Source organism: Melanotaenia boesemani, chromosome 4 (assembly GCF_017639745.1).
Source record: "Melanotaenia boesemani isolate fMelBoe1 chromosome 4, fMelBoe1.pri, whole genome shotgun sequence".
Classification (NCBI taxonomy): domain Eukaryota; kingdom Metazoa; phylum Chordata; class Actinopteri; order Atheriniformes; family Melanotaeniidae; genus Melanotaenia; species Melanotaenia boesemani.
Genome location: NC_055685.1, coordinates 12,305,975 through 12,319,958, shown reverse-complemented (window position 1 = coordinate 12,319,958; position 13,984 = coordinate 12,305,975). Strand labels below are relative to the sequence as shown.

The window sequence follows — 13,984 nt, the reverse complement described above, 5'->3', positions numbered from 1 at the left end:
TATTGCACAGGGATGGGTGAAGAAATCCAACTCACCTTATTCTTCACCGGTTGTCTGTGTAAGAAAGAAAGACGGCAGCCTCCGCCTCTGTATAGATTATAGAGAGCTGAACAAAAAGACTTATCCTGATAGACAACCGATTCCTAGAGTACAGGACATCCTTGATAGCCTTGGTGGCAACTCGTGGTTTTCATTGCTAGACCAAGGAAAGGTCTATCATCAGGGTTTTATGGATGAGAGCAGTAGGCATTTGACGGCATTTGTGACTCCATGGGGCCTTTATGAATGGATAAGGATTCCATTTGGTCTCATGAATGCTCCTGCAGCGTTTCAACGCTGTATGGAGGAATGCTTGGAGGAAGTGCGAGACAAAATCTGTGTCCCATATCTTGATGACACACTTGTGTTCAGTCAGTCATTTGAAGACCATGTGAATCATGTCCGGAGAGTGCTTCAACTTTTGAGAAAGAGCGGGATCAAACTGAAACCCAGTAAGTGCGAATTATTCAGACAAGAGGTTCGCTATCTGGGGAGGGTTGTCTCAGCAGAAGGCAGCAAAATTGACCCAGCAGACACTATTGCAGTGACAGCCTTAAAAGATATGAGACCGAAAAATGTAGGCGAGCTACGAGCTATCATGGGCTTATTGAGCTATTATAGACAATACATAAAGGACTTTTCTCGTATTGCAGGGCCACTGTATGAGTTGTTGAAAGGGACGACAGACAACAGTATGTCACAAAACAGGACTAGTGTAGGGCAAGTTAAAGGAAAGAACAAAGGCGTACCATCACACAAACCAATTGTGTGGACTGAAGAGCACCAACAGGTATTAGAGAGGCTAGTAGGCTGCCTGGTTGAGCCGCCTGTTCTTGGGTTCCCAGACTTTTCAAAGCCGTTTATTCTCCACACAGATGCCTCAAACCAGGGTCTCGGGGCCGTTCTATACCAAAGACAGGATGACAAACTCCGTGTAATAGCCTACGGCTCCCGCACATTGACTGCCTCTGAACGCAATTATCACCTCCATTCAGGGAAATTAGAGTTTCTCGCCCTCAAGTGGGCAGTCACTGAAAAATTCAGAGATTATCTTTATTATGCCCCTACTTTCACAGTTTTTACAGACAATAATCCACTTACATATGTCCTCTCGAGTGCCAAGCTTAATGCAACTGGTTGTAGGTGGGTAGCAGAGCTAGCAGACTTTCATTTCACTATCAGATATCGCCCGGGTAGAGAAAATGTGGACGCTGACAGTTTGTCCAGGATGCCTGTAGACATAGAGGAGTTGATGGGACAGTGTACTGCAGAGTTAGCCTCAGACTGTGTGGCAGTAATAACCCAAGCTACTGAGGTTCAAGACCCCACTTCATCATGGGTCTGCCCAGCACTTGACACCGTTCAGTGTGCTGCTGTGAGTAAAGACACACACAAACCCTTGTCTTCTGCTGAGATTCGACAAGCACAGAATGAGGACAACAACATTGGTCCGATCATACATCACAAACTGAGGAACAGTAAGCCTGCAGGAAATGAACTTAATGCCCTCAGTATGCAAAGCAAGTGTTTGCTGCGTGAATGGGAAAGACTTAGCTTTGATGAAGATGGCATTCTCCACCGGAGGACAACAAACAAAGCGCAACTTGTGCTACCTGAACAGTACAAGGCTACTGTACTGAAAGAGCTACATGATGAGATGGGCCATCAAGGCACCGATCGAACAACATCACTCATCAGAGATCGATTCTATTGGCCTTACATGCAAAAAGACATTGAACATTATGTAGCCAGCACTTGTACATGCCTTAAACAAAAGACTCCAAGCAAAGAAACAAGGGCACCTCTCACTAGTATTGTCACCACCCAGCCATTTGAACTTGTGTCAATAGATTTTTTGCACTTAGACAAGTGTAGAGGTGGGTATGAATATATACTGGTCATTGTAGATCACTTCACCCGTTTTGCTCAGGCTTACCCTACTACCTCCAAGTCTGCCAAAACAGTTGCTGATCGTATATTCAATGATTTTGCCCTTAAGTTTGGACTGCCAAAAAGAATTCACCATGACCAAGGTGGTGAATTTGAGAACCAGCTCTTTGCACAACTCAAAAAGAACTGTGGTGTTCTGGGGTCACGGACGACACCCTACCACCCACAAGGAAATGGGCAGGTTGAACGATTTAATCGAACCTTACTGCAAATGCTAAAGACACTAACAGACAAACAAAAGACAAACTGGAAAGAATCTTTAAACAAACTGATATATGCGTATAACTGCACAAGATGCGAGGTAACTGGTTTCTCTCCCTTCTACCTTCTTTTTGGGAGGTCCCCAAGGTTGCCTATTGATCTCCTTTTTGGTCTCACTTCTGAGACAGGGAAAGCAGACCATCGAACATACATGGAGGAGTGGAAACAAAGAATGCAGGAGGCATACAAAATTGTGCAAGAAAATGCAAAGAAGTCAGCCGAAAGGGGAAAGAGACATTATGACGTGAAGATCAGAAGCTCAGTCCTATACCCAGGTGATCGTGTGCTTGTCAGGAATCTGACACCAAGAGGAGGCTCAGGAAAACTTCGTAATCACTGGGAGGAGATTATCCATGTTGTGATTCGGCAAGTTGGTGAGGGCATCCCCGTTTATGAGGTCAAGCCTGAACAAGGAAGAGGGAGGTCAAGGGTCATTCATCGCAATTTGCTGTTACCGTGTGATCACCTACCCCTTGATATCCAACACGAGGCAGCAAATGACCAGAGCAAAAAGAGAACAAAGACAGACACACAGAATGCAAATCAGGAGGAAGGTGATGAGGATGAGGATGAGTACTGTTATCCATCTGTCCTGTATCCTCAAGTGACTGGGATGGACAACCATGGTGAGCAGTATAGGGATGATAGCACAGAAGCACCAGCATTGGATGATGACGGACCTGCAGTTGAAGAGGAATCCATAGCAGATACAAACACAGGTGGATCAGAACTGCAGCAGGAGGAAACTGAGGATCAGAGCAGATGTGTGCAACCAGCTCCAGATCCCCAGGATGAGACCCTGGTAACATTACATTCAGATGTGAGTGATGACAGCAGAGAGCAAAGGTTTAACCGTCCAAAGAGAGAGAGACGAGCCCCTAAAATATTCACTTATGATGAGCTTGGGTCTCCCACTTGCTATAGCACAGCTTATGCAAGTGAAACATGTCACCATTATCACCCTGTAACCTATAGGGAAGTTCAACCTGTGTGGGTGAACCCGTTTCAAGTCTACCAGCCTTTATTTATACAGGGGTACTAGATGACTAAGTTGGATTGTTTAGTACACTAAAAGAGCTGTGTAATACAGAGTAAAGATCACGGAACTAGGCAGTTGTTAAACATGTTTTTTTATTTATCTTGGAAACAAAGAAGATATTTGGGGCACTCCAAGTTAAGAACTTTTGTTTTGAACTTAAGGACTTTTGTTTGCCAATGTTGTGATGTCGGGACGACATCTAATTTTGCAGGGGAGTGTGTAATAGGTATATTTACTTTAAATAATTGTTTGTTGATTAGTTAAACCTTGAAGTGATGTGTCTTATACTTGTTGAAATTAATAGTTTTCTACGATGACATCTGTTCATATGTAAGAGGTTGAGATCAGTGATCTACTAATTAAGTCTGGGAAATTATCCGGATGGGACTGGTAATGCCTGTAGAGATCAGGAGAGGGAGCTCTCTACGCATGCTTCATTCACGCCAGAGCTGCTGCAGATGAAGCATCGTGTCTTGAGTGTCCTTCCTTAAATCTCCAATTACAGGTATGACGTGAATATGTTAATGCCATGAACCCGTTGGAAAACGTGTTAAAATGAGTTGTAGTTGTGGAGTGAATGTTAAGGGTGTTCTGTAGAAAATGTATTCCCGTTTGCACAGTTTTGTCAGCCATTAGCAGCTAGCTCAACCACGTTTCTCCTAGCTACATCAAGCATACCATGCGCTGTGATTGTGCGGTCCAGCAAGACACAAATGATGTGCGACTGCTCTTATAAATGTATTCAGTTCAAGAATGAGCAAGTGATTAACTCACTAATTATTAGTCTGTTAACTGGTAGACATACGAACATGTGGTATGTAATATTGACATTTTATTCCTCATCTTCAAGTGGATTTTGTGTTTTATTATGTTATGTTATTCATCAACTCTGTTTGGATTTACTGTTAAAAAGGATGCACCATATAAGAAGCGATTAGCTTGCCTTTTGGGGAAATGGATTTTATTTCATGAGGACAGACACTAAATTCAAAATGCTCATAACGGATGTTATTGTTTGTCATAAGAAGATTTGTTTGGTTGTGAAGAATTCAAAAATGAAAATAAATTCACGCCAGAGCTGCTGCAGATGAAGCATCGTGTCTTGAGTGTCCTTCCTTAAATCTCCAATTACAGCCGTCACGGAGCAGAGTCCAGCCGAGGTACCAGGGTGTAACACAGGCAGTTGTGACCTATAATTATTTTCAAAGAATATGCAGCTCTACTAGTCGCAAGAGTATCTTAATGATGGTGAGTGAATGTTTATGTCAAACATGTTAGCATATTACATGGATTGATTACATGCTTCATGGAACATTGCTAACCAACACATTTGAAAAGGAGTAGGAATATATAAATATATGTATATAAAAGATGGATGGAGCCTCCGTGATGTCACCCGTAGGTTTCTGAAGAGCTGAACTGAAGTTCATTGGGCGGTTCCCATCGTCGCCATCTTGGCAGCGTCACATGTGTCATTGTTCTCAGAAAATCTAAAAATGGACAAAGAGGTGGAGCTGAGAGGGGAATTATGAAGGTGGGGGTGGATGATTGACACCCATCAAACTCCGAGCTGCCTGTAACTAAGAGCTAACCAAGCTAACCCGGAGCTAATGGTAGCTAACCAGCTAACGGAGGTAGGTGGGCTAAAGCTAAGGTGCGCTGTTAGCTAGCTTAAAACCGCGTTTGTGCTTGCTGCGGGTATTGGATACCTGTCAGTCAAAAGAACACACCCCTAATTATGCTGGATTTCAAGATCAAATAACATCCAAATGAATGAGAAAAAATTCACCCCCCTCACATTTGTCATGAACGTAAACTTGATCTATTAATCCTAAAATGGATTTTTGTACCAGGCTTTAAACATGTTTATTTCTACTGTGAAGTTGGTCTTTTTAACATGGGAGTCTATGGGAATCTGCTCTGTTTCGGAGCCAGCCTCTAGCTGATGAGGGGTGAACTGCAATTTTTCCGCATAGGCTTCCCATCTTACCGGCGGAGGTTGCCGCTTGAGAAGAAAGAAGTATAGGCTTATTTAATCCTACCTCATATTCCATTTTACATCAAAAGTCTGCTATTATATCAGTTCATATCCTGTTTTAACATGTTTACAGATACAACTAAAGATAATATTTACATAACATTAAAATTATATATATATATATATGCACTGCCTCTAGCACTACATGACAGCACCTGGGTCCAACTGGACTCAAAGCAGTCTATCACTTAATTATGATGTCCCATCTTGTTTGAATTCATGCTCGTGTTCTTACTCTCAAATGTAAGTCGCTTTGGCTAAAAGCGTCTGCTAACTGACTGTAGAATAGAATAAAACAAAAACTTAAACATATAGCAATAAGTGTAATCCCCCAATAACTGTCAACACCTTCTTCTTTCCTGTACCATGTAAAAACCAAGTGTTTGTAGCGCTTTTTGAACTAGTTCATGCTTTGACATTGCTTCAGCGCCCCACTCAGTCTGTTCCAAAACTTTACTCCATGTACGGAGACACAAAAAGTTTTTAAATGTTGTAGGAGCACACAGAGGCTTTAAATGTAATTTCCCCCTTAAGTTACACCCACCATCTCTGTGAAAAAATATTTTTTGAATATTATTAGGGAGCAGGTTATGAATTGCTTATTACATGATTAGTACTGTTTGAAAGTCAACAAGTTAATTAAATTTCAATATTTTTGATTTTAAGAATAGGGAATTTTTGTGATCTCTATAACCAGTGTTGTGAATTATTCTTAGTGCTCATTTCTGAAGTAGGTAAAGTGATTGTACTGTAGTTTTATAAATGTTTCCCCAAACCTCTGCACTGTAATTTAAATATGGTAACACAAATGAACAATACAGAATGTGGAGTGTTTTATGGTCCAGATGCATGTGGAGTGTGAAAATGGTGCAGTGAATATAATTTAATCCTAACCAGGAAGTTTTGATTTTATTCCCTAATCAAATAATGTTTTTGCTTAAACCAGGAAGTGAAAAATATATTTTAGTAAAGCATTCTCACTTTTAATGAAAGTAACCCAAAATAAAATTTAAACAGCAGGTTGGTTGAGAGACCCCCAATTGTCCTATGGAGGACTTAAAAAGTTGTTAAAGTAAAACTTGAGGATTATGTCTGCTCTAATGTGAAAACACTGGAAAATGTGAATGTCCCTATACATTACATTTACGGGTATGGAAAGGGTAATAAAAAAAAATAAATAAAATATATAGTTATTGAGTTATAGAATTCCCTTTGCCAGTAAGGACACTGAAGAAAATACAACATATGCAGTGATAAAAATCATTGTACATTAGCATTTTTATAAAAGACCATAAATGTATTCACACAAAAATCAAAGTAGTCATGTCCACAACATGGCTGTAAGGCCCTGTGGCTGTAGCAAACAAATGTGGGACAAAAAGAGTTAAAAGCTTAAAGAAAATTTAAGTTTATGATTTAGAGAAAAAGATAGTTTTAATAAAGAAAAATGTATGAAGTTAGTGAATGAGAAACAGAGTTTGTGACTGAGAGACATTAAAGCATAACGTGCTAGTCTGTGTCATGGTAAAACTGAGACAGAGATGGAGAGGTTAGTGACCTTGCTCAGAGGGTCCTGCTAATAATGCAATAATGTCTGAGTTGCCCTTGTTTCTGGCTCTGCCTCCATGCTGCTGTGCCTGTCTCTACAGCTGGCAGGACACTTCAACAAAATTGGAATTGGCGTGTTCTCACAGGCAATATGGCACACTTGCAACCACACAAAAGAGCTGCATTACATTGAGTGTGCAGGAATAAAGATGGGTCTTCTATGTCGTTTCCACTTAGTCTTCTTCATTACCCCTGCAAAGCCTGTAAGGAAAGAATTTTGAAGATCAAGTTTATTTCTTTCTATAATTTGCTTTTTTTTCCCCCCCAAGCACATTTAAAATAATCTCAGCTGACAGTTGATTTGCTGTATTAGTTTTACCAATGAAAAGAATCACTAAATATAACTAAATTCTAACTAAACAAAAGTCAAATAAACCAAGAGCAAAATAAAAAAAATTGTAGTTGTGGTTATTCAACCAGAAAAACATATGTGCTCATCTGTTTATGAAATATAAAAAAAGACATAGCCAGCGAAAAATGTTTAAAAATTGGTTTTTAGATCTCAGTTGCTGAAAGGTAATAGTTTAAAAGTTTGGACAGGAATGACAGTGCCATACCCTTTAGAACATCAAAAACAAGTAAAATGTTTTTTTTTTTGTTTGTTTTTTTTTAAAAAACTAAACCCTGAAATGGACTGGGAGCCCGTTTAGTTAGACAAATGCAGGTGTTTCTTTTTTGTCAAAAAGGCAAGCTGCTGCATTTCATAGGTGATGAAATGATGACGGATTTAGACATAATTTAATTGTTCTATCAAGTTCTCATGCAGCGAGGTAGGCCTTTACGTTTCCTTTCCTTGGAAATGTAATTAAGAAAAAACAATTATAAAAGACATAGGCAAAAATCAAACCCTCTGGCATTGCCAAGAACCATCTAAATGGTAAGCTTTTTTTTCAAATAATTTTTTTAAATTTTATTTTAGATTTATTCAGAATAAGGAACTTTAGACAACCTTTCATGATTATACATTTCTATGACAACTCAAATGTTAAGCATGGACCCCTCGGAGACAGGAGTTTTAACAGACTTTAAATAAACTCAGGATAACAGAAGTAGGGACTTACGACAGGCTGACCCTGAGGAGTAGACCGATCATTCTGGAACCACAGAGCCAGGAAGGGAGAGAGGACAAGTCTATGTAGGTGCAAACAAGGTCCAACGAGGAGTGAGTGTGGTGCTGGGGTATTTGTAGCAGGGTGATTAGAATGGGTACAGGTGTGGAAGATTAGGAGTCTGTAGAGTGACTGGCTGGGACAGGTGTGGACAATCAGCATTGTGATTGCTGTGGTGTATGGTTGGAAAGGGTGTGGACCTGGCAGATTCTGGTGTGGGTGCAACATCAACAGAGCTATATATATATATATATATATATATATATATATATATATATATAGCTAGAATATATACCTAAGAAATTCTTAGTTTACAGCAATATATATTTTATTATATACTGCTCATTCAAAGTCATAATTTTTTCAAAGGTTAAGACACTGATTGTCAGTCTTCTACAAACACAGCTGTTAATTGTTTACAATCTCTTTTTCTGTTTTCACTGTAACAGTAGTGCCTCAACAGCTCATGAAACTCATATGTTTTCCATTTCCCTGTCAAGTTTGATTTCCATTTTAGATTTTGAGTTTTTTTTTTTTTTTTTACAGGTTTTATGCTTGTTGCTTTACGTCAATGCACAGCACACTAACACAAACTGATAGCTGGATTATGTCTTTAATGACAACAAGCTGCTTGGTCTCTTTTTTGGTAATTCCTGGTGCTACACAGAGTGTGCAGTTTCCACAACATCTCGAAAAAAGGAGGAGAGAACACAGATGAGAGTAAAAAATAGGCGTCCTATTTTATTTGGGGAATAGGAAAGCAGAACCTGCTGCTCTTGTTTCTCTCCTGCACTTTCTCCAGCTCCTTGTGCCTTGAGGCGAAGCTGAAATGGGTCGCCTCAAAACCATACTGTGTTGCTCATTGTAATGACTGCTGTTCTGACTCCCTTTCTCGGAACCAGAGTCTCTAGACTTGTATTTCTTTTGTTAGACAGATTTGTGTGTCACTTCACGTCAAGAATGTCAGATAAAATCAGTCTGATCTAGTTGAAGATAGATGTGATAGTGTATGCTGCCACATTTCCTGTCTCAGATTCCGTAACAGCAGAGCATGAATACCAGTAACCTCCATGTTGTCCTTTCCTTTGTTTACTTCATAGAACTGAGTGGTTTTCCTGCTTGTTAACTTGGCATATGTTGTAATCCAATTAGAATGTGGATTTCATTGTTGTACTGGGAAGATAACTGACAAAGACAACCCATATTGTCTATCGTCCATTGACGGTATATATATATATATATATATATAGTTTCTATGGTAGCTTAAAAAGTTTAACAGGACTAATGTTTACTTCACAAACTTAAACATGTAGGTTGGGGTTTGGGGTATTCAGGCAGGTATAGTAAACTATGATCAACACTAATCTAGAATGGACAAACTGTTGTATTAATACATAATAATGTTAATACAGGTTTAATTCAAATAGCTCCCCTGGAAAAGGTAATAAATAAAGAATGTTTGGAATGATTTTCAAGATTTGATCTTATTAATTTGTGGCCAAATTTGTGGCTAAAAACACACAACCAGTGATTCTTAATCCAAACCACAGGGTATCTATAACCATTAAGAGATACTGGTTTGTAGCACTTTCCCCTGCCAAAGTCTCTGTTTGCACTCTGATTGGGTTCCTGCTGTTAGATTAGATCAAATCTAGAAAAAGTTTGCTCAATTAAACAAAAGATTATGAAATCTCATTCTGTAATGATATCTGGATTAAACCTTTAGTGAGTGACTATCAAAACTTTTATTCCTTATTGAAGGATTTTTACTAACTTAATATAATAAAACTGGTCAAATGATAACACACTTTTGCCATGTGTTATGCATATATATATTTAGCATTTTCAGTTGTTATAAAGTAGATGAATACAACAAAGTTGTCTATAAAGGCTTTTTTTGTATTTAAGTAATGAAATTAAATTAATGAAATTATATTGTGTTCCCATAAAGTAACCCAACCAAACAAGCATGAGTATCAAGCAAAAAAATAAATGATCATTTATCACTCTGATACAACAACAAAAAATAACACAGAGATGAACCTGTCAAAAGCCAAGCCTTCAAAAGGCTCTGCTGAATGATAAATGTCATCACAGAGAGTCCTTGCAGTGCTGTTGGAGGAAATTTAGAGGACTAGTAATACAGGTTTGATCATTTTAAATAGTTCTTTATCTGGAATGTGCTGATTAAAGCCAGTTATCTTTCTGACCCACATTAAACCCTTGGAACAAGTGGGTCCAAATTCTTAATTCACATAAATTACTTAAAAAGAAAGGAAATCTCAGTTTTTATATTTACTGCTTTTTGAATTTTGAAACTCCTTATGGCAGCTGACGTTTAGCTTCACACCAAAGGTCATTATGAACCCACTGTGCTGATTCATTGTGTTGGCTGTTTGCTGAGGCCTGCCTGTTTGTGGCACTTAACCAAACACATAGCAGGTCACATTATTTCTGTCAAGTATTTCTGCTCTGATAAGGAAAAGGGCAGGCTGACACAAAGCCAGCACACACTGACGCTGATGCCCAAACACTGGACCGCATCCTCCACTGAGGCAAAACTAAGTAGTGGCCAACTTCATGTCAGATGATTTAGCGAGCCCGTCATTGCGGGAAACAATGAAGAGCATTACAGTAACCCGTCTGTGTTTGTGTGTCCTCTGCTTTTCTTTCAGATCATCAAAAGCTGGAGAGAGAGGCGAGGATTTGTCGTTTATTAAAGCATCCCAACATCGGTGAGCGGAGTGTCCTCAGTCTCTGAATGCACACACTAAACTGCACACATGAAGACACGCACATTTCGTTCAGGTCTCTTGTGATTTCTGCTGTGGCTATTCATCTTCTAGACATAGTTATGCGACAGCTAGGGAGAAGGAGAGAACAAGTTTGTGGAGGTGTGTGTGTGTGTGTTCATGCATCTAATAATGCTGTCCCCGCTGAGTCATCAGAAAGACACAGGAGCCCCCTCTCTAAACCACTGACCCTCTATACTCTTTCCTCCTCATTATTCCTTTGATAAAAGCTGTCTCTTCTTTTTTGTTTTCACACTCATCTACAGAAGCTCTTTCATTTCTTCCTTGTTACTGTTTCAGATCTCTCTATTAATTTCAATTCAGCCTTTCAAGATGACTGTTCTTATATAAAATCAGACAATAACCATGACTGGAATTTTATGATCCATTGGCCTTATATTATGAAATATAAGCAGGGGGGAAAATTGTGACAGAAATACTGTAAAAAGTCTAAAATATAAGTTTTTATTATAAAAAAAACAAATGTTCAGTGGTTTTTATTAACTTTACAAGCTTCGGTCTCAATACACTATAATTGTATTTTAATAGTTCACATTTGGTCATCAAAGCTGCAAAGATCCAAGCCTGAAACTATATTACTAAAGAACACCACAGGATTTCTTAATTTTAATAATTTAAAAGCTAAATTTTAGTTCACGAAGATTTGAACCAATTACGGATGTTTTTTGATGGCAGATTTTGCGGTTGACTTGGCCTGAGTTATTTTCTGTAGTTTTTCCCATCTTTGCTCTAAAATAATCTCTTCCAAGAAATGACTTATTTTTAAATTGGAATTTTTTTGCTAAGCCAGTGTATTTTTTCCTGTCTGTCCCTGATTTTGTTATCTGTCCTTTGACTGTTTCTGTTAAATCTATTTTTTTTTACAGTAAGACTCCATGACAGCATATCAGAAGAGGGTTTCCACTATCTGGTGTTTGATCTGTGAGTAAACAAGCTCTTAGTCTGTGTATCTTTCAGACACACACACAAACATTTTAACATTCTCAACTACTTATCGTCACTCAACCCCCCCCACACCATATGAAATAACTGTATTGCTTTGTGTCGGACTGTTCACGCCTCTGCATCGTCCATTAATTTATGATAATGGACACCTCGGAGGGCATTATCCCGCTCCGCTTTCACCATAGTCACTTACGAAAGAAAAAAATATTAAATAAATTATTAATGCGTTAATGTTGTTTTTTACTGTTAAAATCATAAGTTTTTCATAAGAAAAAGTGTTTCAAGTAAGTCTATCCTAAATCCTTTTTATAATATTGTCCACCATTCACTCTGTATCAAGCAAGTAAGTAAGTAAGGTAATCAAGACAGAAAGACAGGCGACAACTTATTTAAAATTAAATGCAACATTGCTGTTGATTGTGACATTTTATAAAGATACTGACATGTCCATAGTGGCGTTTGAAGGACGGGGATTTAACGTTTGTGGACCCTGACCACTGCTGGTTGGGACGCTGCGGCACAACAAAATGTTGCTCCATTCTCGTCTGTCCTGGACTGATGGAACTCAATAAACCTGCAGGCTGCTTTCACAGCGATGTGCTGTCAAACATGATCTGGTGTGTCTCCAGCCTGGCGGCTGAGTTTCTGTTGCCATGGTTACCAACTAACGTTTAGTCAGCGCAGTAATTTGCAACAATAAGGCTATTTAACCGGAACTTCTTTTATAGGTGCCCATTATCACTTTTTAGTGTATTAGGTGTTACCACTAATGTGAAAAGTCTGCAACCAACCCACAGTGGCAAACCGCTGAGACTGTTGAGGAAACGGCAACTACCGCTACACAAATGGCAAGTGCCATTGCAAGAATGGTAACTGACGTTGTAGTGAGAGTGGCTGGCCGTTTGCTGTTTTTGGATCTCGGTGACTCTTAATTTCTCTCCCCGCCGCCACCCTCCCCTCGCCCTCTCTCTGCTGGTAGCAATTGAGAACAACCGCACAAAACGGACGTTACTCCATCTGCGATCCACTAGTTTTGCCTCACGTCAGGTCCCGGATGTGTGGCACAAAAGTTTGAATTTCAGATCTGAATTTGAATTTCAGATCTGAATTTGAATGGAGAGAACTGAAACTGACCTACGAAAATGAATTAAGGAAACAAATTTTTAAAATACAAAAGTTTCAACTTTACTATAATACACATTTAAAACACAAAGATTCAATATCAAATACGGTCTGGATTCAATTTTTTAAAGCAATTATTAGTAAGTCGAGTCTGGCAATCAAATAAGAGGGACAATTTATCACTGATTTCTTTCCAGAAGACTTGTACTGGTGTGAAGCAACAGATTGCTTGGAAGTAATCCTCTAAGGTGATGGAGAAAGAGAGTGAGCAGGTCCTTTTTAGAGTAAAGTGAAGCATGCCTGCTAGTGTTTAGATTTGGCTACATTTAGCATATGTAATTTAAGTTTATGCTGTTTGATTATGTTTATGACAACACAAGCTGCCATACGTGTCTGCTAGCCTTCAGTTGAAGAACACGAATGTGTACTCTTTCAGTTCTCTTTCAGAGAAAAACTGAATCCTGTTTAAAGCCTTGCTGTCTCTGTGTCCCTGTAGGGTGACAGGAGGAGAGCTGTTTGAGGACATCGTAGCCAGGGAGTACTACAGTGAAGCTGATGCCAGGTAACTCCCCACCACCACCACAAACACACACACAGGCACACACCGCTGAGCTCAGCAGCCATCATGCATCTCTGTCTGCCAATGGAGGGAACTTTATGTGCTTACATATTTGTGTGCTTCACATATGGTCGTCTCAAAGGTATGATACAGCTACCCCGTCTCTGCAGCATCTCATAGAGTTATTTATACAGATGATTAATGATATAAAGTCTGCAGTATTAATCATACACAACCTACCTTAGCTTTTTGCTGTAATATGGCCTCCCAAGAGAAAGAGACAGAGTAAGAGTGTATATAGTGTTCTTCATATAGGTGTTACCTTACAGTTTAATACATTTAATCTAGTGAAATGTGACTTGCTGTCATTTTACTCTCTGCCATCAGTCAAGCAAACCATGTCAGATATAAAGGTTCTTATGAGAAAATGCACATTTTTATTATTATTTTTTTCATCTCCCATTTACTCTTTTTCTCTGTCTTGTTTCCTTGTTTTTCTCT

The 13,984-nt window shown here is 39.0% G+C and overlaps 1 protein-coding gene across 9 annotated transcripts in view; it reads left to right on the top strand.

The window, feature by feature from the left end:
• camk2d2 (calcium/calmodulin-dependent protein kinase (CaM kinase) II delta 2) overlaps nt 1-13,984 on the top strand; it is a 55,917-nt gene that overhangs the window by 23,665 nt on the left and 18,268 nt on the right. For all 9 annotated transcript variants that reach the window (XM_041981965.1, XM_041981963.1, XM_041981964.1 and 6 more), the window contains exons 3-5: nt 10,720-10,779; nt 11,724-11,778; nt 13,421-13,486. In XM_041981965.1, coding sequence (XP_041837899.1) covers nt 10,720-10,779; nt 11,724-11,778; nt 13,421-13,486 — 181 coding nt within the window. The remainder of the gene's footprint in view (nt 1-10,719; nt 10,780-11,723; nt 11,779-13,420; nt 13,487-13,984) is intronic.